We start from the raw sequence: 23,774 nt of genomic DNA, 5'->3' as shown, positions 1-23,774 counted from the left end.
TCGGTTGTCTGTTCCTGCCCTGGGGATGTCGTCAGCTGCATCCAGCTCAGGCTGAAGCTGAAGAGATGGGCAAAAGGAAAAGCGGCTGGAGAAGGACACGAAGGGGATCCGGCTGCGAGCTGCCCCCAGCTGCAGGCAAGAGACAGCCGGCCTCTCCGCGTGAGGAAGGGTCCCTGTGAGTAGTCCTCAGCAGAGCTGGTCACCAACATGCACCGCGGGGTCTGTGTGCGTAACCAAAGCACGGTACAGCCATGTAGCGTGTGTGTGTGCGCACGTGAGGCTGTGTATGTAGGAAGCTTCATATTGTAAGAGCTGAGAGAGGCAGAGACAGAAGAGTCTGAAGAGTAAAATCCTCCCAGCAGCACCAAGAGCGGGAGCTGCAGTGAGTCCTGGGCCCTTGTGTTATAATCAGATCTGAATTTTGATTTCATTGGTAATTAATTGTTTTGAATGAACAACTAACGTCTTATAGTTAATTCTTTCCTGATTCAATTAATTTACATTATGGTAAGAAATATACAAAACCTCACTTATGCTAAGAGACAGCAGATGCAGGCCTTAGGAAGATGGCCAAAGCTGAAGCTGCTGTGGATTGGGAAACTGTACAGAACACAGAACGAGGAGGGAGGGAGGCAGGTACAAGGGGTGAAATTGTACGTTCTCAGCTAGTTCTCTTATCTTATGTGATGAAACCATCGAAACAAAGGAATGTTGCTGTGAAGACTCTCCCATCCTCCCCATCCTAATTTGTATATCAGAGATTTTGATCAGTAAAATAACGAATGGATTAGGAAAGGACTATTAAGAAAGTTATATAATAGGGCGGACCAATCATTGTAAATGTCAAAATTAATAGCGGGCATAGCATCCATGCTTATGTTAAAATCTGTTAAAGATCATGACTTTGCAGAAAAAGGGTGTAAGATGTTGAATTTTTGATGTAACTTTGAAGCACGTCAGGTGGAGCTGTCCCCGTGCTTCCCAGCACTGCAATAAAGACGTGCCGGCTTATCTGCAGTTGTGTAGATAAATTTGTCATGATTGCGACCCTCTGTCCATACTTGGGGCCGTGTCACCCCTCTTCTGCATCCCGGTGCCTCCCTGTGCCTGTGCCCTCCCACCTTCCATCACTGGCGTCACTCTTTTGCTTCCCTGTACCTTTCTTCTTCTGTCTGTTCTCATACCCTGCTCCCTCTTCGTCCCTCTCTGGTTTCCAAGCCCCTCTCTTGTTCTGCTATTCTACCTGCCCCTTTGGTTTTTCTTGCTCTCCCTCTGTCCTGCTCCCTGCCCCTCTTTTTTCCTTCCTCTGTCTCTGTCCTGCAGCGCATGGCTGGTTTTTTGTTCACTGCCTCTTTGTCCCGATCTGCACTCCTCCTTGATGTTCACAATCTCTCTGGCTTCTTGCCTGAGCTGCTTTTTCTCTCTCTGCCTGCATGTCCCACCCCCTGCCCCTGTCCTCCTCTCTCTCCTTCATCGAATCATAGAATGTATTGGGTTGGAAGGGACCTCTAAAGGCCATCTAGTCCAAGCCCCCTACAACAAGCAGGGACATCTCTAACGAGGTCAGGTTGCTCAGAGCCCCATGGGGCCTGACCTGAATGGCTCCAGGGATGGGGCTTCCAGTACCTCTCTGACAACCTCTTCCAGTGACCCACCACCCTCATATTAAAGAACTTTTTCCTAATGTCCAACCGAAATCTACACTTTTCTAGCTCAAAACCACTACCTCTCGTCCTATCGCTACAAACCCTTGCAAATTGTTCTTCCCCTGCCTTCTTAGAGGCCCCTTTCAGGTATTGCAAGGTTGCTACCAGGTCCTCCTGGAGCCTTCTCTTCTCCAGGCTGAACAACCCCAACTCTCTCAGCCTGTCTTCATAGGGGTGTCAGACCTTGGTGGCACCAAACTGATCTCAAACAAAGACAACAGGAGTTTGAAGATAAGAGAACGGTAAATGTCTGATTTCCTAGGTCAAGTTAGGTGGGACATCATTTACTTCACTGCAGTTCCTTTGTTGTTGTTTTGTATCTTAAGACCCAGCTTATTTCCCCAAAGGGGTGCTAGCTTTGTGGAGTTACCACCTAGCACACTTTTCTGTGCAGGACTGGAATTAAACTAATATCCTGACTGTGTTTTTCAGCTCTTTGCAGACTGAGTAAAAGAACCCTGATTTGGGGGACAACAGGACTTACAGTGCTAATATCCCCCCCCCTAGCTTTTTGGAAAACACATAGAAGAAAGTGTGACAAATGAGCTCGTAGAGAGGAGGGGGGAAGAAAATCCACCAGATGACTAAGAGCCATGTCTGTAGTTCGATAAAGCTGTTCTGAGAGAGAGAGACATCCATCTTCCCTCCATGGGAGAGTCAGGGCAACGATTAGAAATGAGGAGCTGTAAGAAGCTGTCCTTTTTTAACCCCAGTGTCGAAGCTGTCCTTTGAGCATTTCCTAATCCCACTGCAGCTGAAGTGGGTCAGGTACCTCAAAAGCATCTCTTGACTGACCCAGCTGATCTCTGCAGTTGTCCATATGTGAAGGGGGAAAATATCCGCTTTGAGTAATGGCCTCATTAATGCCTTTAGCCTTAGGGTCTGGGTATGGACTCTGACAAGCAGGAGGAGTTGAACAGACCTTCTGATGGGTCTCCCCCTGTTGCTGCTAGTGTTTCTGTAGGGATCCTTCATCTGTTAAGTACAGTTCTTGCCTCCGGTCCCACTCCTCTCTCTCTGCTGGTTTCAGCTGGTAGTGAAAAGTCGGGCTTTTCTCCATTTTTCCCTTTCTAAAGCAAGGGGTTTATGTGTAAAAAAAAAAATAAAAAAATAAAAAAAAAGCTGATGCTGCCTTTAATTGAATGATGCGCTGCCCTGTCAGTCCTGTGCTGCTTCTGACTGCAAATGAGCCTCAACACACAGGACAAGTGGAGGGTGGGAGGTGAAAATGATGCCTTGCTGTAGCTGGAGTTCCAGGGCAGTAACCTGGGGGCCTCCAAACCAGGTGCCTGGTGTCGTGCTCTGCCTAACGGGGCAGTGAGCTCGCTGAGCCAGATCTGAACACCCTCTGCAACCAGAGTTTGGCTTGGGCTACTTTATATGCTGACTACTTTAGATAAAACAGCTGTGTGTACAGCTGAGCCTCTGGACTATAAAAACTGAGCACCGTGTTACGAGCAGGAGGCTCTCACAGCAGCATTCCCTGCAGATTGGTTCATGTTCTCCCACTCTTCCGTAAACAAACCCAAGGTAATACTGAATTTACTGCATCAGCTGTGTTTAACAGCCCGCTTCGTTAGCTGTCCTTCCACTAGAAGGCCCTTCCAGAATCAGCAGCAGCACAGCAAATACATTGAACGAAATGCAGCCGGTGTTAACCTGTCTTGTTTAATGTCCGCAGGAAGCTGATGGGAATATCCTTAAGTCAAAACTGGTATGGGACTGGAAATGGGTCCAAAACCTCTGTTGTGTGACCCTTAGTGGGGTTTGAACCTTTTCCTTTCCTGGTGATTTGTTCTAGCTGTCTAGAGCAATGCAAATCAGTTGTGTTAAGATCATAGCAACTTGGATCTTTTCTTCTATCCACAAATGGTTTTTAGAAGAGGTAGTTGTGGGTTCTAAATTGGGTCAAGTTTTCTAAAAATCAGCAGCAGGATTTTTTTTCTCATTTCTGTTAATGATGGGTGAAAGAGTAGAAGATGATTTGGAAACCTGTAAGCTGAAGGCTGTTTTCCAATAAGTTTCTTTTTTTGCTTTTGTGGAGTCTTCAGCATTTTATTTTCTCCCACAGTACTTCTAGGCTGCAGAAGCAGCCCCAGAGGCACCATGGAGTTACTTGTGCAATTAGCTTGGCTCCTGCTAAGGATATAGATTGCTGTGATACTCAGAAGCTGGTTGGAGCGAAGAAGCCATGTGGGGTATTTGAAGACGAGGAAGAACTGAATCACAGGCATAACAAGGCTGTAAAACTTGTTAACCTCTTCATTTTTTTAAGGCAGACGGATGAGTTTTCTTTACAGGCTGACTGTTCCTGGAAAACTGAGTAACTTGGTCAAAGAATGGATGTCAGACCTTGGTGAGAGCAAGGGAAGGATTTTTTATACATTTTTATCAAAACAGCTGAAGCCTTTTGATTTCTTTTAAAGGCCGTACTACTGGGCTTTATGCTAAAGCTCAACTTTTGACTTTCTTCTGAAGTATTGAGTGGAGCCGTTGTAACTGCCATTGACATAAGGTCTAAAAGCTACTTCAGGTGAAGATTTGAAGTCTTTGGGGCACTGATTGAATCTGTGAAGTGGCTGCATCAGTTGACTTGTATCAGTTCACAAAGCTGGAACAAGGTGTTGTGGGGTGAGGTAGATGGTAAATGGGCACTGATTTGCCCCAAACAGCCTGCAGCACCCAGTCTGGTTCGACAATGTGACAGGAGACTTGCCTTTTGTGTAGCTGCTTCATGTGTGCCTGCTGCAGGGAAGACCAACCATAGGTCTTATTTTGGGTAAAGTACTGAAAGAAATGCTACATTGGGGTGGGGGTGTGCTTTTGGGTTTTTTTGAGTTGCAAGCACTCACTGCAGAAAAACAGCATCAGTCCGTTAGACTAACCACTGGGTACGGGCCTGAGAAGACACTTTATGGAGGCTGTTGTGGTCTTTCCAGTAACTTGCAGATAGGTCAGTGTGTTTCTTCTATTCTAACGTAAACTCTCTTCTGCCCACAGAATCTTCCCCCTTCAGCAGCAGCAAATGTTGGTGGCAAATATTTACATTTGGTTCTTAGAGGCTTGGAGCACACAGTAAAGGTAGAGCTTTCATTGTCTGGTCATAGTTCTAATCTTTGAAAGCGCCTTCCAACAACCACAGAAGAAATGGAATCTCTTTGCAGGTACTGACATAGATGCTGTTTGTGTTGTTTCCTAGACGTGTGGAAAGATGAGGGTTTTTTCAGTCACTGTTGGAAAAACTAAAATATCAGGAGGAAATAAAGAAATCTAAGAGTGAGTAAGCTTTCTCCTTGATAGATTGTGCAAGTTCTACAATAAGACTATTCATGTTCAAGACTCGTATTCGTAGTGAATGTCTTACAAGGCAAAATTAAAACAGAATTTGTTCCTGAGCACCTTCTAAAATGCTATTTTCTGCAGCATGAAAATGCTGAAGTTCAGCTTTTGTTTCCTTTCCCTGATGACTGTACATCGATAAGAATCTTGGTGGTACACTTCTCCCCTGCTCGTGGTTTGGGAATAAGTCAGCTGCATCAAAAAGCCAGCTTGTCCCTAGGAGCCTTGCTTTGATCTTAGCTGTAGTTGTCACCGAAATCGGGCATAAACCTCTTAACCCCAGGGCAGCATCACAAGGCAGGCATTCTTTGATTGCGGCGCCGGTGGCACGGGGGATCGCTCCACCTGACTTGTATCCCATATGTGGCATCAACCAAAGCTTTTATCCCCTTATTCCATACACAGACATTAGTTCTCCAGGAAAGTTGAGACATATTCATCCTGTTTCCTGGAACTAATGATCATAATCATAGTTGCATAGTTATTAGGCATGTGGGCTGGATCTCTGAGGGGCTTCCATGAGGTCTCTGGTGGCGATTGAAGAGATGTCCTTTAGTGTCTTTTCCAAGAAATCTGAGTCTTTCTTCCGTATATGGGCTTATCTTGTCTCATCGCCCTGTTTGCAGGTTCCTCAGTGTCCTTATCTTGGTAGTTTCCTAAGTGAGAGTTGGAAACAGCGAGGATTGAGTTGGAAACAGCGAGGATTGAGTTGGAAACAGCAAGGATCGAGTTGAGGCCAACAGCAAACCCGCGGGTGGAGCGGAGCTCTTCTGGCCCCGACAGCCCTGCTGTGCTCTGTGCTCAGCACGGTCAGCGCAGGGTTCCCCGCTGAGGGGACTGGTCTGGGGTGCTGGAGGAGACGGGTAAGCGTCAGGCTGAGCCTAACGGGGGAAGAGTCCCAGGGGTTCACAGAGCTCGTCCTGATGGGAAAGGAGGGAAAGGGAGTGGGAACACGGCAGTGAGGACAGAAACGGGGCTGCACTGAAATCATGAGCATTGTAAGGGAACTGTAGCACCGTGCCTGGGGCCGAGGGCTGGAGAGTGGCTCTGACTGACAGCGTCAAATGGAACAGGGGTCCTGAGACACTGCTGTGGTGCAGCCAGGGACAGGACGAGTCCCCAGACCTGGGGCTTGCTCTTCCTCAGGGTGAGGAGCAGCAAGGAGGGCTACAGTGCGATGGCGACCGCGATGAGCTGGGAACTCCCCCGAGACAAGTGGGGAGCAGTTGTGAAGGAAAAGGCAGGCAGGGGAGAGAACTGTGCAGTGAACAGCTGAGATGCATTTTTCTTCCTCCCTCCCCAGGACACCAGCCTTGGCATCCTTCCCTGACAGGCTTGCTTTCTGTTCTGCTTCTGCAGGAGGCTGTGAGGGCTGCTGAGGGGTCCGATAGTCCCGATGTTGAAGAGAAACCTCCAGCCCCAGCGTTGAGACTGAACAGCAACAATGGCGACTCCTCAGCCCTAAACCCCAGTTCCAAACCGCTCCCCACGGCCCCCGAGGGAAGAACAAGAAAGCCAGGCTTCGCTCCCTCTTCCCAGGAGGAGGGGATGAAAGTAAAGTCTCAGCAGCACCAACGGGTGGCTCCATCTCGGTTTGCTTTCTGTTGGTGGTGGGTCGCCGTGTTTCTTTTCTGCCCCTGTTTTCTGTTTCAGTTGCAGGACGTGCTAAAGTCCTTCGAAAGCTGCTGTTCCAACTGCTCTAGTCACATGTTTCAAAGGAGGAGGCGACGTTCAGTCAGTTACTTTCTTGTAGTTGGAAAGCCAGTAACATGTGCCTGCACTGTGCGACCGGCCTTTGAAAAATAACTGGACAGTGAAGCTGGGGAATCCTGTCCCTTGGCTGTCGCTTTGTGTTTGCAGTAAAAACAGAGATGAGGTGGTGTGCTTTTGCAGAGACATTGGCAGAAGTGAGAAGGCCACGTGCCTGACCCTTTTGGGTTGTTGTTTTCAGTGCACTTCCATTCCAGGAACAGGAGGCAGGCTCTTGTTGCCTTTGCAGCAAGAGTGGACATGGAATGGCTCGGTTTAAAACCTGCTCGGTGCGAGTGCAGCGAGAGAGTTTGAAACACGCAGGAGACAGCACTTCAGTGGCATGCTGTGAAATGCATTGGCAGAAAGGAGTGTGTTTTGAGTTAGTGTGTTCACAGCATCAAGGGAAGGGATCTTCTGTTTCTGTAATGCCGTGTGAGCTGATGGGCTGCCCCCACAGGTGCTGAGGGAGCTGGTGATGTCACTGCAAGGCCACTCGTGGTTATCTTGGAAAAGTTCTGGTGCCTGGGGATGTTCCTGATGACTGTACAAAGGCAGATGTCACTTCTGTCTTTAGGAAGGAGGATCTGGGGAGCTATGGGCCGGCCAGCCTCTCCTCGGTCCCTGGGAAGGTGGTGGAGCAACTCCTCCTGGAAACCATTTCCACACCAATGAAGGCTAAGAATGTGATCAGGAGTAGTCAGCGGAGATTTCATGCTGAACCACACTGACAGCCTTCTCCCAGGAGATGCCAGGCTTGGTGGTGAGGGGAGAGCAGTGGGTGTAATTTCTCCTTTAGTGAGGTGTTCAACACAGCCTGCCATGGTATCCTCACAGACACACTGATGAAGTGCAGTCTAGGCGAGTGGACGGTGAGGTGGACTGAAAAGTGGCTGAAATGCTGTGCTCAAGGAGTTGTGGTCAGCAGCACGAAATCCAGCTGGATTTTGAGGGGGATTCCACCTTCGATGTGCCTTGCTGTCCCTCCAAGGAGAGCTCAGAAGTCTGGGACTGTGGTCACTCCCTCAGAGCTCCAGCTCACCTGCGCTGCTCAGCCACCCCACTCGTGAGTCTCTTCCCCAGGTCATGTGGAGCTAAGATTTATAGCTTGATTTTGTTGGGGGAAAAAACAAGTGGAGGAAGTTTAGCTTGGCTGGGCGAGGCCCTTGAGGTGGTTTCATCTCAGGGTTGGTTTGTGGGTCAGGGTATCAGGTGGCCTGTGTGTGCTTCACAGACTCAGTGACACATTTGAGAGAGTCCTGCTTGTAAAACAGGAGGTGATTGGTACGGCTGCTCTCATCTAGTGCAGTGCTTTGCAGCATCACAATTTTATATCAGTAGTCCACCACTGGTGCTAGTAAAGAGAACGTGAAGAAAACGCCACGGCAGGGTGTTTCTGTCCGAACCTGCAGGAACTTTGTTGTGGTTCGTTGGCTCACGAGCCAGGGGGGATGCGAAGCTGGATATGCTATGGTGCGGTCTCCCCAAGGCGATGGTGTGTGCTGGGACTGCTGTGCTCGGGGACCAGGAATCCTTGGCAGTCCCTCCCCTGTGGGAGTGTAGGGGTTTCAGTTAGGGTTTGAGCACTTGTGTGTTCAAAAGCTGGTTTTGGCAAGCCACTGCTGACTCTGTGGGGCCCCTCTGTGCTTCAGACTGCCTGCACCTCCGAGTGGGCCAGATGCCATCAGGCAGCGCACGCTTCCCTGTTGGCCTTCAGTGGCAGCTGAGCTGCACAGTGGCTGATGGAGCTGGCCTGTCCCACGCCCTGGCTTCTGACTCGCCTCCCCTGCACCCCTGAAATGATCAGCATCTCGGTTCTGCAGCTCTGCTTGACACGAGCGCCTGAGGAGTGTTGCTGCTGCTGTTGTCCAGCACGGCTGTGCTTGTTGGGGATGGTCAGCATGTGTGCAGTGTCGGGAGTGCGAGTCAAATGCTGGTCACTGATCCGAGTCAGGCTGAGGACAAGCAGCATGGTTCTTAAGATGGCACAAACAAGGTCTTCTGGGGGCCTTAGCCTGGGAATAGATGATGAGGGTCACAGTTCTCAGAGCCCTGTAGTTCTTGGTTATACCAGGAGACGCTGTTCTCTAAAAACAAAAAGGAGATCTTTTGGCAAGCCGCTGAAACGTTGAGAAGATCCCTCCTGGGAACACTCTGCGATATTCTTCCTGTCTGCAAGCAGCAGGTGTTCATCAGAATGGATTCCAGAACCCAAGGGGCAGTTAACCTCCAGAAGTCTTAAACCTTCTGCTGAATCGCACAGACTATTTGTCCCTAAGAAGATGAAGGCTCTGTTGTTCCAGCTGTCCATAGTGTTTCTAGACAACAAGCACTTGCACTGGTACTTGTTCTTTTCTGATCTGTGGCTCCCGTGAATGTTTCTCCATGTTCTTGGTTTCCTGGCAAGGTGACTCTCCAGAGGACTGTAAAAATCAGTCTTCGTGGAGACTCTCTGTGCTGCGGAGCTGCCTGTATTGTTGTTGTCACCCAGCTGCCTACAAACGGCTCAAACCCCAGACAGTGGGGCGGCATTTCTGATCTGCTGGAAGGGGGTGTCTCCATTTTTAATGTTGTTTCTTTCAGGGAGCACTGTGAGCGTGGGAGATCCTAAGCAGAAATACACTTGATTTGAACAAGTCGGGCAAGGGTAAGTCCAGTCACAGCTACTTACACAAAAGCACGCGCCAGGTATTTTGCTGGTGTGATATCAAGCGTGAAGTCGGGCAAGCTCCAAACGTGTTCAGACCCTGGGTTTAGAGTCTTCTGTCTCTCAGTACCGATCAGAATTGGTGACTGTGGTCAGAACGTGTCGTCAAAGAGCTCTGGATGCCGGCAACGTCTTGTCTGCAGCAAGGGGCAGGACCTGGAAGATCTACTGTCCCTCAAGTTTGTGGCACCCGTTTGCTTGTTTTCTTAGGGGAAATCATTTTTGTGTGTCCCAAAGTAATATGGCCAAGCTAAAGAAAGGAGAAAAATCTTCATTGCCTGAAAGAGCAGCTTAGAACCTGATAGCTGTCAGATAAATAACAGTTCTCAAGAACATTTCTTTCCAATATTTTGCTTTCAAAAAATATTCAGTGATCAGGATTATAACGGCATAGTTTAGAAACTGCAAACAGAGATTAAATAATCAGCTCTCTTTTCTGGCAGAGGTAGTGAAAACCAACAATTCAGTAATAAACACCGTGTCGATGCACTGTCCTTTCCTCAGATGGCTGGCACATGTGTTCAGGGCTCTCAGAATGACTGCGTGGTGTTGCCTGAGTTTTGCAGATAGATCCAAAGAAGAGATCTGAGAAGGCACAGCTAGACTGTGTGCGTGTTACGTTCTCCGGAAAAAAACCCACACAAACACACCGCAGGAAAAAATAAAACCCAACAGAGCAAAACTGGAGAAAAAGGGAAAAGAATGAAATCTATTATTTTCCAGTCTGTGTAGGCACCCCGCCCTTCAGTTTTGGACTAAAAGAATTTAGTATGAGCTCTGGAGATTTGCATCAGCCCTTTTTCTTCCTGTTGGACCTAAGTTTTCTCTTGGATAGCCTGCATGGCAGGGGGCTGGTGGGCTGCTGTGCTGTGCGCTGCTGGCTGCAGGAGTGGAGGAACCAAGGTGTTTTAGAAACACTACAGGCAGCAGAGAGCTCCTGTCAGGGCTTTCACTTCGAGGGTCTAAACCACTTCTCATGTCTCTGCTGCTCTTTTGTTTCTAGGGCGTCTGGAACTGTCTATACCACACTCGACATCACCACGGGACAAGAGGTGGGTGTCAACAGCCCCAGCAGATTTGGCAAGGGTTCAGCGCTTTCCGCCCCGGTGCCAACAGCGGATGGGCTTTCGGATCGCCAGGGGATCTTTACTGCCAAGGCTGTTCCTCTGAAGCGCAGGCTGGCGTCAGCCTGCAACGTACCTCGTCTGCTGTCTTCAGCTTTTCAGGGACAGCTCTTTAAGGGCACCGTGGTTCTGTGCCTCAGGAACTGAACGCTTCCTGTGGCTATCCGCTTTCCAGCAACCATTGCACCGAGGGGTTGATTAATGCCTGAAAAGGTGCCTGCGAATTCCTGCGGGGAGGTCCTGGTCCCCCTGGCATCGGGAAGAGCCTTGGTGCTCTCTGTGCTTGGGCTGATGCTTCACCCCTCGCTTCCAAGGCCCATCGTAAGAGAACTGGTTTTTTACTTACTGTGTCTTGAGGACAGGTTGGTGCTCTCCACAGTGCTGTTGGTCCCCGGCTGCTACCATGTTACATCATCCCTGACTGGGCATTTGAATGGAGAGAAATCTGTAAAGAAATCCCAGCAAGCCTTTGGGCCTGCTAAAAACTATAATTTTTACTGCCAGTGTGAAGGTGTTGGTTTAGAAATTGTTACATCTCTGTTCCCCGGTGTGCGTGAAGTTGTGCTCTTAGAGCGAGTGTTGGTCTCGATATAGAATTTAACTCTGTACATTTACAGCATGTAAATCTGCCTGGCCCTAGATTGGGTAGTAATACAAATGGTAAAATCTGAAGATCTGTCACAATGAGAGGCCTCGGGAGAACGCCAGGGGTGCTCACAGATTCCCCTGTTGCTGTCAGGAATAAATAGCTTCATGATGTAGCTTAATTGCGGACAGACCTTGTCCTTTTTAACAACCAGCAAGAACGTAAGGAGGGCAGTGGTGTCTTTCAGAGAAGGCCACAATAGCTCTGTCTTAGTTACTGAATATATTGATACATCCACTCGCTGTGAAGGCTGCCGTCATTCAGTCCCAATTTACCTTAATCCCAGGTTCAGGCAGCAATACTGTTTAGCGTTTTTTCCATCAGGAGTTTCATCTCCAAAGTGTGATGCAAGACCTGATGAAGGAGCGGTCGTGTTTAGGACCCACTTTTGTGTTTTAGTCATCCTGAAGCTGGTTGACACACACCTGACAGATGAGAAGAGCAAAGCTCTCCCCAAAACAATAGAGCCGTGTTTAGGTCCAGTGTTGGTGACAGCCCGTTACAGCCCGTGGAGTGGTTGCAGGGAAGTGGGGGCCGAGGGATGAGAAGCAGCTCTTGAAGGAAAGCAGAGTTAACGCTGACAGTCCCTGCAGTGGCCCATTTAAAGCAGCACCTGAACGTTCGTTTCCTTTTCCAAGCCAGAGTTTTGGAATCTGTGCAAACGCTGCCTGAAAATCTGGCTGGAAAAGCAGGCCCGAGAGCGGAGGGGTGCTCTCTTTTGGGCCGTGTCAAGAGCAGGACTGGGCAGAGGGGGTGGCTGGCCAGACTGCGTACCAGGGAGCAAGAGGCTGACTTGAAATAGCCCCAGGGCCTCGTCTCCCCAGCGGGCGCGTGTCGGGTAGGGGGGCTCTTCTGGGGTGGGTTTGTAGGAGCCCTTGGCCAGAGCCGAGCTGGAAGGCAGGGAGGGAAGCAGGGCTGAGGCCAGAGGGACGGGGCTGGCAGAAGCGGGCTCATGAGGAGGCCAGGACGAAAAGCTCGAGCAGGGACCGTGGCTGCCTGGGGGGAGGTGGGACTGGGCGGAGGAGCCAGGCTGAGGCAGAGGCAGGCTGGCTGCAGCGGTTCAGAGCAAAAGTGGTCACACTAGTAATGATCAGACACGGTGGTGTCTTAGAGAGTCCCATTGCTCTTTGGGGCTACAGCTTCAGCTTTCTGATTTCTCATTCCTGGCTGTCAGCAGATACATCTGAATCTCACGGGTAGTGTCTCATCCACCTGCAGTGCTGCACTTTACAGCTGCTCTTAGGCGGAGGTCTGCAAGGGATCTAAAGCCCTAAGCTCTGCTTATGACCCTGGGTGTATCCATCAAATACCGATGGATAGATTCTTGTTTTTCAACCCAGAGAATAATTGCAAATGTGAACTGTGCTGAAGAATGGCATTTAGAGTTGCCAAATCAACATTCCAGGCGTTAGGAAGTGCTGGGGTCATATTTTTTTGTGTAACCTTAGTAATCTTTTTAGTACGGCATTTGCTACGTAATGTTCATGTGTGTTTTCTTTCAGTTATGCCATCGAGAATAACAGCAGTTGCTGAAATAATGATCAAAAATCACAGGATTGCTAAAGCATTACCAGGTGGTTTTATGTTTTCACAGCACAAAATCACTTCCTGCTCGCAAAACGTGTATGAATAATAATAGTGGTGATCAACTGAGGCCATTTGAAAAGACCGTAGGTCCAGTGAGTGCTGTTAGAGATTTGTGGCTGATAGTTGGAAGACCGTTTTTACAGATTTACAAGCCAAAATGTGTATGGCCGTGTGTCCTGTAAGCAGCAGCCAAGCTAGTAGAGAAATAGGGTGTTGGAGTGTGAGTTACTGACCTCTTAGGTCTAATAACAAGACAGCTTGGCAGACCTCTGCTACGTCATTCCAAAAACACTCCCTCCAGGTTCGTTCTGATCTCGTGCAACAGACTGCTCAAATGAATGGTTTTCCATGTCATTTTAGGGGGCGATAAAGCAAATGAATCTCCAACAACAGCCGCAAAAGGAAGGACTTAGTAACAAAATCCTGAAGATGTGGGAAAATAAGAACCCCAATGTTGTTAACTATTTAGACAGGTAATTAGTGCTGGTACTATCAGGTGAATGTTCATTTACGTACTGCAAGCCAAAGATTAAAAAACTTCTGCTCTCTGGCAGAACATAGACCTCTCTATTATTTATCTACTCATGTACAATTTATGGGAGAAGATTGTGTTTTGTCTGCATTAATCTTTTCTGGCATATAGAGTTTGAAGACTGTTTTCAAAACCCTGGATCAGACATAGCCTACTAAAACAATAGCCTGTAAATTCATTACCTCTGTGTTGTTTTGTTGGGGTTTTTTTGTTGGTTTTTTTTTTTTTTCAGTCGATCATATTTTCTGTGTCCTGTGATAAGTGCTGAGAAATCATCGTAGAAATTATTTCTGTTGGGCTGTTCCCACTATGTTCCATCACTGTGGATGCCAGGAAGACCAGGTTCTTGTTTCCAGAAACATGTCCTTTGCCAGTTTTTAAATTGTTTTCCTGTCTCTGCGTCTATTTTCTGTAAGGTTTTCCAAACTGTGGACCAATTTCTGTCCTCAGTGGTACACCCCCACCTACCACGGACATCTGTGAAAGTTGTGTTGCCTTGTTTCTGGAGTTAATCTCGGGATTGATGCGTTAAGATGACGAACCAGATGATGTGCTATGTCCTGGTTCCAGATTTATCTTTCTTGTTAGTAAACTGCATTTTCCCTTGCTTGCCATCTAAGACATCTGATTTTTCTGTCGCCTGCCTTTCTCGTTTAGGCTGCACAGATTCTAAGTCCTGTATAGCCTAGAAGGAACGTCTAGTCATTTTATTCTGTCTTCATTTAAAAATGACCTGGAAACAAAAGCCACCGGCAGTCTCTTCCATGAGGTAATTTAGCTGTGCCTGTTCATCTCAGTGCCCTTGTTTTCTTCTTTCAGCCACCTGGTTGGTGACGAGCTGTGGGTGGTGATGGAATACATGGCCGGAGGCGCTTTAACCGAAGATGTTACCCAGTTTTGTATGGAGGAAGGGCAGATGGCAGCTGTCTGTAAGGAGGTGAGGGATCCCGCGTGTGCTTCCTCTGCCTCTGACAGGATGGTACTGGTGAACAGGTGGTAAGAACATGAGGGATTTCATCTTGAGAGCTTTGTTTCTGCGTTGCTTTATGATACTGAGAAGAAAGAGCACCTTAAGTGAACTGCCTGCCAGTGTCACTGCACTTACTGTCCTCTGTCATTACACTCTTCAACACTGTTATCGTGTTATCTCTATCTTTTTTTAGTTGTACTCTTCTCAACATGTGCCTGGAGCATGTCTGTACTGCATTCCTTGCCTGTAAAAGCAAACATGCTGGTGGCAGAATTTTAAAAGAACAGCAAAGAAAAACAGAGACTCATTTGTCAGAGTCCTCAGCTTAAAAGGATAGCATTCCACCCAAAATGGTGTTTGGTTCTATAAAATGTCTAAGGTGCTATTTCCAAACATGCTGTAGAGCCTGACCATAAAATCTTTGTCCTGCGACCTCCCACCCAACACTGATCCACTTCACACCGAAGGAAGGGACTTTCTAATTTCTGGCAAACAAGAGTTTGTCATATGGATGGAGATAGCACACTGGTTGCGGCAGCAGCCATCCTGCCTGTGCTTTCAGGGGCTAGTCTGTGACAGTAATGGACATTTCTCTTCCCAAACCTGATATGCCTTCCTTTGGAAAGTTGTTACTTTAATAGTGTTGAAGCAGCAGCTATTCCTCTTGACAGAGCAATATTCGGGCATTACTCACAATTCATCTGGAAATTAAATCTTTTAGAGGCATTTCCTTCGTGTGTGATGAAATCAGGTCATTAATTTTTACCCTCACGTTTGTTTTTCATCTGTCAGTGCCTGCAAGCCCTGGATTTCCTTCAGTCAAAGCGGGTGATTCACACGGACATCAAAAGCAACAACATTCTGCTTGGCGTGGACGGGTCTGTCAAATTGGGTGGGTATTCTTGGTCAGGCGCAGCCTTCCCAGGCTGTGGCATGGGGCTGATTTTGACTGACAGCCAGTTCCCCAGAAGGGATGCCTGTGGCAGTGCGCTGACCACTGCTGCCAGCTCCGAGCACAGTTCCAACCTGCAGAGAGACAGAGAAAGGAGAAAGGTGTCAAGAGTGGCTTTGGTTTGTGTATGGCCCTTCCAGAGGGAGGCAGTTACACTCTAACGGTTCAAGTCAATAAAAGCCACTGCAGGCAACTTGAGGAGGGGTTTTAAGTGGCCGATTCAACAACATTTCCATGGCTACAGCACTGAGCAAACAGAGCACGGCCGCTTTTCCAGATAGATTCCACACCGTGTTCTCGGGCACAGAGTGGGGATTTCTTTTGCTCGCTTTCCTAATTCGAGCTGCCTTTAACACCACTTGTTTTTCTCCTCAGCTGATTTTGGCGTCTGTGCTCGGCTCAGCCCTGAGCAGAGCCGACGGAGCACAGTGGTCAGGTCTCCATACTGGCTGGCACCAGAAGTGGTGAGGAAAGAAGCCTATGGCCCCAAGGTGGACATCTGGTCGCTTGGGGTCGTGGCAATAGAGATGGCGGAAGGACAGCCTCCTTACCTTGATGAAGATCCTCTCAGGGTAAGGTGCACATAAAATCAGATACCAGTGTCTTTCAAATCGATCCCGTTAGTCCCCCATGAGGGAAAAACCCAGCCGCATCAGCTGGAACCAGTTCCCCCATGGCCCGCTTCTAAAGCTGTCACTGCAGCACAGCAGCATCTCCTGTAGCTTTGGTGACGTCAAGGGGAAGACCTCCAAAGAGAAGTGACTTGTAGCCAGGTCAGAGATGTGCCATCTCTGCCTTCAACTGGGCTTGAAATACCTGGTATGTTTTTTGAACTCTCTTGGAGCTGTATCTCTGAGTGACAGCGATTTTTCAGCGGCAAGTTTCTCCAGTTGGGGAATTTTTCTGAAAAGCATTCCGGCTGTGTCTGCAGGCAGAGAAGTCTTTTCAAACTGGGGTCAGTGCCGATGGCTTACCTGAGCCTCTCAGGAAATGTCGCTGCTTGTAGAAATGCTATAATTACTCATTAGCAAATGACCTTCTAAATATGTGTTTTAGCACAGAAACTTGTAGTAAACGAATGTATTTTTAATGCTTTGAATTTTTCCGTTTCATCCTCACTCCTTACAATGAAATGACCAGCTCTTATCCCAAATGCGTGTGTGATAGTGAAGGCATGCATACCAAGATAAAACCTCATGACTGGTAGCTGGAACAAAGTTAGATGCTGCACAGTTAATTCCTGATAGGGATGCAGGAATGTATGAGGAAATTAATTGTGACCATGTGTACAGATAGATAATTTGTGTTAAGGCTGGAATTAAGATAGAGCATGACGTGTAGCTTTTCTAGTAGCAATAAGGCTGTGCTCTCTCTGATCTATGGCACCCAGACTGTGTGCTGCAGGCTGAGAGAAGAAACAGCAGAAGGGTCAGGACATACCCCCAGGCAGGCTGCTTAAGAAAGGAATACAACTACAGCAGTGTCAGTCCTCTGCTCTGTTTGAACACAGGTTCCTGAATTTTCTTGGAAGACGTCTTTTGGGGTTCTGTTCAAACAGTTCAAAATGTTTGCAGGGATGCATTTTATGTAATACTCCTTTGAAATAACACAGCTGGACCAAGTTCACTCTTTAAAATAGCCAGTAAAGCTGTTGTCGATACACAGAGAAGCCAAATACGCTTTTGCTGATGGAGTTCCTACTAACTAGGTCAGCCACTGCAATCAGCTGTCAAGGCAAGATCACGTTGATGTTGGAGTAGCTGTGGCTGCGTCAGGGTTTTTTGGTAGGTATAGAAAAATCATCTCTAACCCTCTGCCAGGGAGGAAAGTGGCACTGGAGGCTGGACCTTAAAAAATGGGCTCTCTGTGAGCAGTTCTGGGTAAGAAAGAAACAGGTGGAGTCTCGTGTTTCTTGTCTCTCTAGGCGATGGGTCTGATAGCGACCAACGGGACACCAGAGCTGCAGAACCGCGAGCAACTGTGCGCTGAGTTTCAGGCCTTTTGGAGCCACTGCCTGGAGGTGGACGTGGGCAGGCAAGGGTCTGCCCAGGACCTTCTGCAGGTAAAACGCAAAGCGGCTGCAGGTGAAAGAGCTGCGCTGTGTCATGGTTTTGTCATCAGCTGAACTCGAAGGCATCAGATGGAGCCCCCTCGTGTTAGTCTCTAGTCTCGGTGCTTTTCAGATGAAAAATCAGTGGAATCATACAGTGGTTTGGGCTGGAAGGGACCATTAGAGGCCACCTAGTCCAGCCCCCCTGCAGGGAGCAGGGACATCTTTAGCTGCATCAGGTTGTTCAGAGCCACATCCAGGGATGGGGCTGCTGCCACCTCTCTGGGCAGCCTGTGCCAGTGTTTCACCACCCTAAGTGTAAAAAATTTCTTCCCCATGTCTAGTCTGAATCTGCCCTCTTATAGTTTAAAACCGTTACCCCTTGTCCTATTGCGACAGGCCCCGCTAAAAAGTCTGTCCCCATCTTTCTTATGGGCTCCCTTTCAGCACTGGAAGGCGCTAGAAGGTCTCCCCGGAGCCTTCTCTTCTCCAGGCAGAACAACCCCAACTCGCTCAGCTTGTGCTCACAGGGGAGGTGTTCCATCCCTCTGGTCATTTTTCTGGCCCTATTTTGTGTTTTGGTAGCATGTTCAGTTTTACAGGGTGGCAAAATAACTGCAGTGGAACGATAGCAGGTGCAGAGGCCTGAGATGGTGTTGGGGACTGGTGTATGCTGAGAGATGAGCAGGGAGGAACACAGTGAAGTCGGTCCCAGCCAAGCGGTCAGAGGTTTGGCGGTGGGAAGGAAGGAGCTGCGGGTGCTCCCTGTGAGCATCAGAGGGGCCCCGGCTTGTCCCTCCTGCCCCACTCTTAGAGGTTTCTGCTGCTGAGCCCCACTTTTAGAGGTTTCTGCCAGCGAAACGGGGACAGCTGAGCAGGACTTGTCACAGCTCCTTCTGTTGCCTGGCATAGTCGAGTAGATGAAAACTGCTGCAGGTTTGGTGCCAGGTTTTGTGGCAGACAGGGAGTGGCACCATGTGCCCCTTGGCTGTCCCTGCTGTGAAGGTGCCAGATAGTGCAGGACGGGCAGGGCATGGGGTGGTAGACACTGCTGTCCCTGCAACCCAGAGCTGAGTCCATCAGCTGCCGAGGGGATTGGAGCACGGACTCTGGTCTGATGGATCAAAGACTTTTTATTGTCAGAAAGCTCCGTTTTTATTCTTTTACTACAGTGTAAACACGCTGTCCACGCGCTTTTTTACACATTATAATTGGTTACTACTCTGTCCATTTTGCCTGTTCTCTACATCTCACTGGCCTATTCTACCGCGCATGTTCAGGCAGCTCTCGTCTTGCGGGTTTGTGCGTGTCCAGCCAACTCCTCTTATAGAACTGACCTTTGGCTTGTTCAGGCTGGCTCACTTAGCAAAACTTTAGGCCTCAGGCTAAGCCTGAACCCCTGTCCCCGCAGGCTTATGGTGGTAAAAGCTTGCAGGGAAGGTGCCTGGGATGTCACAGTGGTTGCAAATCTGGTGTGGCAGTCACAGGAATCAGGCTTATGGTGGTGAAAGCCTCACTAGAAGGTTCCTATGATGTCACAGTTCTTGCAAATCTGTTGTGGCACTCGCTCTGAGCAGGCTTTTGGTGGTGAAAGCTTGCAGTGAAGAAGCCTGTGGTGTCACAGTGGTTGGAAATCTGGTGTGGCAGTCACTGGAAGCAGGCTTATGGTGGTAAAAGCTTGCACTTAAGGAGCCTGTGATGTCACAGTGGTTGAAAATCTGGTGTGGCAGTCACTGCAAGCGGGCTTATACTGGTGGAAGCTTGCAGTGAAGGAGCTCGTGATTTCACAGTGCTTGATAATCTGATGTGGCAGTCACTAGAATATTGCTTATGTGGTGGAATCTTGCACTGAAGGAGACCGTGATGTCATAGTTGTTGAAAATCTGGTTTGGCAGTTGCTGGAAGCAGGCTTATGCTGGTGGAAGCCTCACTGGAAGGTGCCTGTGATGTCACAGGTGGTGGAAAATCTGCTGTGGCAATCGGTGGAAGCAGACTTGTGGAGTGATTGGAAGAAAATGGACATATTATGAGCGATCCAGACCGCGGGGCCTCAGTGTAACAGCAGGCTGCAGCTGTTGTGAAGGTGAAGGGAGATTAAGAAAGTGCGTACGTTGCAAAGGGATAAGGACGTGGCACTGCAAAAACAAGAAAACAGGATGTCGAAACAGAACGTCGGCGCAGCAGAGCAAGGCGCGTGGACACCACACTGGGACCAATCATCAGAAGGCAGAAGGCCCATGGACAAGCAGCGTTAACCTATCAGCAACCAAGAGGTAACGTGTGTGCCTTGTGCTGGTGTGTAAATTGCTGTGTGTCCCTTAATAAAGTGGCATTAACTTGATCCCATTGGTCGTACATGTTGTGTCCGTGACTTCCGCGTCACGTGGCGCCCGAACAGGGACCCTCTCGTCCGTGCTCGCCAGAGCAAAAGAGACGGCACAGAGGGCGCGGAAGCCAGCCGTAGCTGGCACTGCCCCGGTGCCTGGGAGACGCTAGCGCAGTCGTCGGAATCTCTCCCTGATCAGGTGACTGGCTGGGGAGGAGATGGCGTCCACGCTAAGCAAAGAAGAAGCGGCGGTGGTTAAGCTCCTCCAACACATACTCGCTAAGAGAGGGTTATCTTATGATGAGGGAAGCCTGAGGAAGTTGCTGTCATGGGCTCGGCAACGCGGATTAATCCCCTCAGTGAGCGTGGCTTTCGAGCTAGTGACCTGGGACAAGATTGGTGCGGCACTGTAGGAGGACATTAGCTCAGGCTCCAAGGAGAGTGTGAAATTCTCCACATTGTGGAGGTTTATACTAGAAACCTTGAAAGAAATGAAAGCTTCTGCCGCCGCTGCTGCCGCCGCCACCACGGTCCCCGCCTGCTCTCCCCCTACTCCACCTATTTCGAGTGGTTTTTTTCCCCCCCCTTAAGGAATGTAGAAGATGATAATACCAGGTTCGTACCCTCGGCACCCCCACCGGAGGAGCAAGAAGCTGGGGGAGAAGGGGAAGAAAATGATGATAGTGAAGATGAGGAACTCGATTTGAATGCAGCTCTGCAATCTTTGCAAATTTCTAATTCACGTGACCGACGTGCTCAACCGTGGACCCTGCCCCCTGCTACTGGAACTGTTACACTGCGGTCTCCCGATCGCTCTTGGGAAGACGCTAGAAAACAAGCTGCAGAACGAGGTGAGTGCGTCCTCCCCTTCAACTGCCAGGGCAAGGCGGCCCCGACCCCCACGGCCCTGACCCTGACGGCCTGGCCGAGCACCTCCCGTAGCCCCCCCCCCCCCCCCCCCCCCGGTGAAGAGGAAGGAGCGGCAGAACAAGAGAGAGATGAACTGACCCCAACCCCCATTCCCTGTTCCCCCCCCCTGCGGTTAAGCCAGGGAGAGAGGGGAGGGGTGCGAGGAAGGTGTTTTGGGATTTGCTTTTAGGAGACAAGGATGATGGCGGGGGGGGGGGGGGGGGGGATTGGCAGGCAGGGTGTGGATTCGGCGGCGTTGGGGAGCGGAATGATTGTGGGAAATTTATGCTGTTGTAATTGTGGTGAAGGGCCAAACGGTGGAATGTAACGGGGGGTGGGGGGGGGGGTGTGGCAAGGTTTTGGTAGGGAGGGGACAGGGGAACCCCGGCATCACCCCTGGGGTCACCCTAACCCTTCCCTCCCCTCCCTCCTCCCCCCCCAAAGGAAAAAACAAAACACACGTCACATAGGAAAAAAAAATCTTGAAGTGCAATAAAGAATCCCTGCTGAGTAACACTGAGTTGTTATTGAGTTTTCTCAGATTCAGTTCACAACCCAGATGCGACAATCTCTGTCCGGCTGCAGAAGCCGCTGAGGACAGGGACTCCCTAGGCGCGCCCCGGGACCTTTTCTCGGAGGGACTCCCTGACTCATCTGGCTCGCTGCAGGGGCAGACAAGGACCATCTACGGAAAAAGGTATTCTTTCTGGTTCTGGTTCAGGTATACCCTCTGGAAGGTGTTCGTAAAACGTAGGAGACGTCCTGTGATGGGCACCGTACATCTGGCAAGATAATACATAGCACTTGATCTGGAACACACTCTGGTCTGGTTCTGTAATTTGCTCAGTGCTCACACTGTGAACCGGGTCGGCATTGATGTTAACATGTACTTTGATCACTGACATTGTGTCCTAGGTTACAGTGTAAAATGTGCCAAAAGGAAAAAAAAAAAAGTATTCTATTACCATCTTCAGGAGCTGTTGAGACCAGGTGGGGCGGTGCTCCCTGCCTCCCCCCTCTGGACTATCTTCTGTTAATGGGCACAACAATGCCTTATCGCCTGACCCATCGATAACTCCCTCCTGGACTATCTCCTGTTAATGGCCCATCAAGGAACTGCCTCACAACTCCCCATCCATTGTGAGATGCTCCGCTCAGGGGGAAGGAGGCAAGCAGTCCATGCCAAATAAAACCTGAGATTTTGAACACCCTAGCAGCCTTCTTCCACTGGATTCCCAGAGGACCTTTTCCCCCCACTGGAGTTCCAGAGGACAAGAGCTACCTACCTACCACTGGACCTTCGGAGGAAGACCAGACTCTTTTACCTGATCGCTGCTTCCACAGAACTACATCCATCGCTTCAGGAGGACTGCAGCCATCATCTTATCGGACTGCTACTGCCACCCTAACAGGGTGTCAGGTTGTATTTCTGACTCTGTCAGTGTAAACCAGTGGGTTGTTTGTTTTTCCCTGCCTTGTGTTATATACATATATATATATATATATTAGTAAAGAACTGTTATTCCTAATCCCCATATCTTTAACTGAAGGCCCGTTAATTTCAGAATTATAATAATTTGAAGGGGGTTGCACTTTCCATTTCAAGGGAGGCTCCTGCCTTCCTCCGCAGACACCTGTCTTTCAAACCAAGACAGATTGATATTTGACTACGTGAATTGGAACTTATCTGACACATGTATGATACTAGATTTTAGTCTGTTTAATGCTATAGTTGTTATTGTAGTAATCATAGTTGCAAGTGTCCCCTTATGTCCTTTGTGTGAATGGTGTAAGGGAGCTCCTTGTGTGCTAGCGTAAAAACTGGTTATCTGTATTTGAATGTGTGAGTGAGTGAGACGCAGTGTTACTGTGAAGCGAGTGTGGAGTCCTGATCTGCAGTTCCGTAACCCTACCAGGGGCCCGGCTGAAGACGGGCAAGGCAACTGGGAACTGTTCCAAGCGTATATCTGTGAAACAGTGGACAATCAACATGGTGGGACGAAATATGGGGCAAATGGGGAATAAATCTTCCAGGTTGGCTTAAAGGGTTACTGGTGCGAGGGCTTGTTTTATTAATCGTTGTACTTTTAATATTATCATTAATACCTGTGATTTTAAGCTGTGTAGGAAAAGTGCTCGAGCACGCTGTAGCTTCTGTATTTGCTTTACAAACAAAAGAAGGGGGAATTGGAGGAGACTATCTAGCAGAGAGAGAGCATACTTAATATGGACATAGAGGAAATAAGGGGTGAATAGTAGGTACTAACAGACACTGTCACATAGAACTTGTAACCAATCGCATAAGTAAGGTAACTGCATGCTGGGCGGGTGGACAAAGCGAGATAGCCAATCTGAAAATGCATGATCACATGTGCGGAAATAAAACAGTATATAAGACGCAGCCAAACGGTCAATAAACGGCTTTTGCTTGAAACTATATTGGTTGGTATGCAGAGTCCGTCCTTGCGCGACCACACCCCGCCCCTCCCCACTCAAGCCTGGAAAACGGCCCATCTGCTGCCAGGGCAGAAAAGCTGGTGACAAAGTGCCATTAACAGAGCACGGCTTGTTCCCCAAGGGGGCCTTTGGGAATTTGAAATGTTTTCATTCCAGGTAAAGGAAGAGACTCATCTGTGATAAAGTAAGAGCTGCCTGTTACCTTGTCTGTTTCTCTTCTGTTGGTTCACCCTAATTTTATGGGTGAGATGGAGATGGCCTTTTATTTTTAGATGCCCAAGTACATTGTCAGTAGCCTGTGGTGTCAGGACAGTGAACTTTTGAGCACCTAGATGCCCGTAGAAATGTAACCAAAGAAACAGGATGGAAAGTGATGTTTAAACTTGGTTTATAATTGATTTGTTTTTTTTGTTACAGTGTTGATGACTGCTTGTCCTGTGGTTCAGTCCACGTTCTATTCTGTGGAGTCCTCAGTCTAGGACTTTTACATAAAAAAAGCTTGTCCTTCCAAAAAAGGACTAGTCCTTCATAGGACTGAGGTGTAGACTTGGAGAGTCTCTTAAAGATGTGATCAGACTTAAAGCTGGATTTCACTTAACATTGCTGCTGTTCGTCTTCGCTTTTGCCGCTTTCCCCACTGCTCCGTCATGACTGAACAAATAAAATAATATCTATCCTGGAGCACGTTAGGCTTATGAGAAACGTACTTCCCTTTGTTTA

The 23,774-nt window shown here is 48.8% G+C and overlaps 1 protein-coding gene across 5 annotated transcripts; it reads left to right on the top strand.

Moving 5' to 3' along the window:
- On the top strand, positions 1 to 23,036 carry LOC147414349 (serine/threonine-protein kinase PAK 3-like). 5 transcript variants are annotated; one of them, XR_015183893.1, is made up of 11 exons: positions 1 to 175; positions 9,378 to 9,441; positions 10,505 to 10,553; positions 13,219 to 13,331; positions 14,210 to 14,327; positions 15,153 to 15,252; positions 15,688 to 15,884; positions 17,237 to 17,374; positions 19,258 to 19,635; positions 20,280 to 20,539; positions 21,319 to 23,036. XR_015183893.1 is itself a non-coding variant. In XM_086473453.1 (7 exons), the coding sequence occupies exons 1-7, from the start codon at positions 10,272 to 10,274 to the stop codon at positions 19,390 to 19,392; spliced, it is 1,083 nt and encodes a 360-aa protein (XP_086329579.1). In that variant the 5' UTR covers positions 10,192 to 10,271; the 3' UTR covers positions 19,393 to 19,703. The 5 variants fall into 5 exon arrangements, 1 of the variants encoding a protein (XP_086329579.1); XR_015183894.1 differs by lacking the exon at positions 1 to 175 and adding an exon at positions 6,608 to 6,655; XR_015183892.1 differs by lacking the exons at positions 1 to 175; positions 9,378 to 9,441 and having other exon boundaries at positions 10,192 to 10,553; positions 19,318 to 19,635.
- The last annotated feature ends 738 nt before the right edge of the window (positions 23,037 to 23,774 follow it).

The sequence above is a fragment of the Leptosomus discolor genome, chromosome 15, assembly GCF_034619465.1.
Source record: "Leptosomus discolor isolate bLepDis1 chromosome 15, bLepDis1.hap2, whole genome shotgun sequence".
Taxonomy (NCBI): Eukaryota; Metazoa; Chordata; class Aves; order Leptosomiformes; family Leptosomidae; genus Leptosomus; species Leptosomus discolor.
This window is presented reverse-complemented; position numbering and strand designations above follow the sequence as displayed.

Bases quoted from the DNA above. Each gene is read 5' to 3' on its own strand.
- LOC147414349 (XM_086473453.1), top strand. From the start codon at position 10,272: ATGAGCTCTGGAGATTTGCATCAGCCCTTTTTCTTCCTGTTGGACCTA. The intron at 13,332-14,209 runs GTAATTAGTGCT...TTCTTCTTTCAG, and splicing joins GTTGTTAACTATTTAGACAG to CCACCTGGTTGGTGACGAGC. The intron at 14,328-15,152 runs GTGAGGGATCCC...TTCATCTGTCAG, and splicing joins TGGCAGCTGTCTGTAAGGAG to TGCCTGCAAGCCCTGGATTT.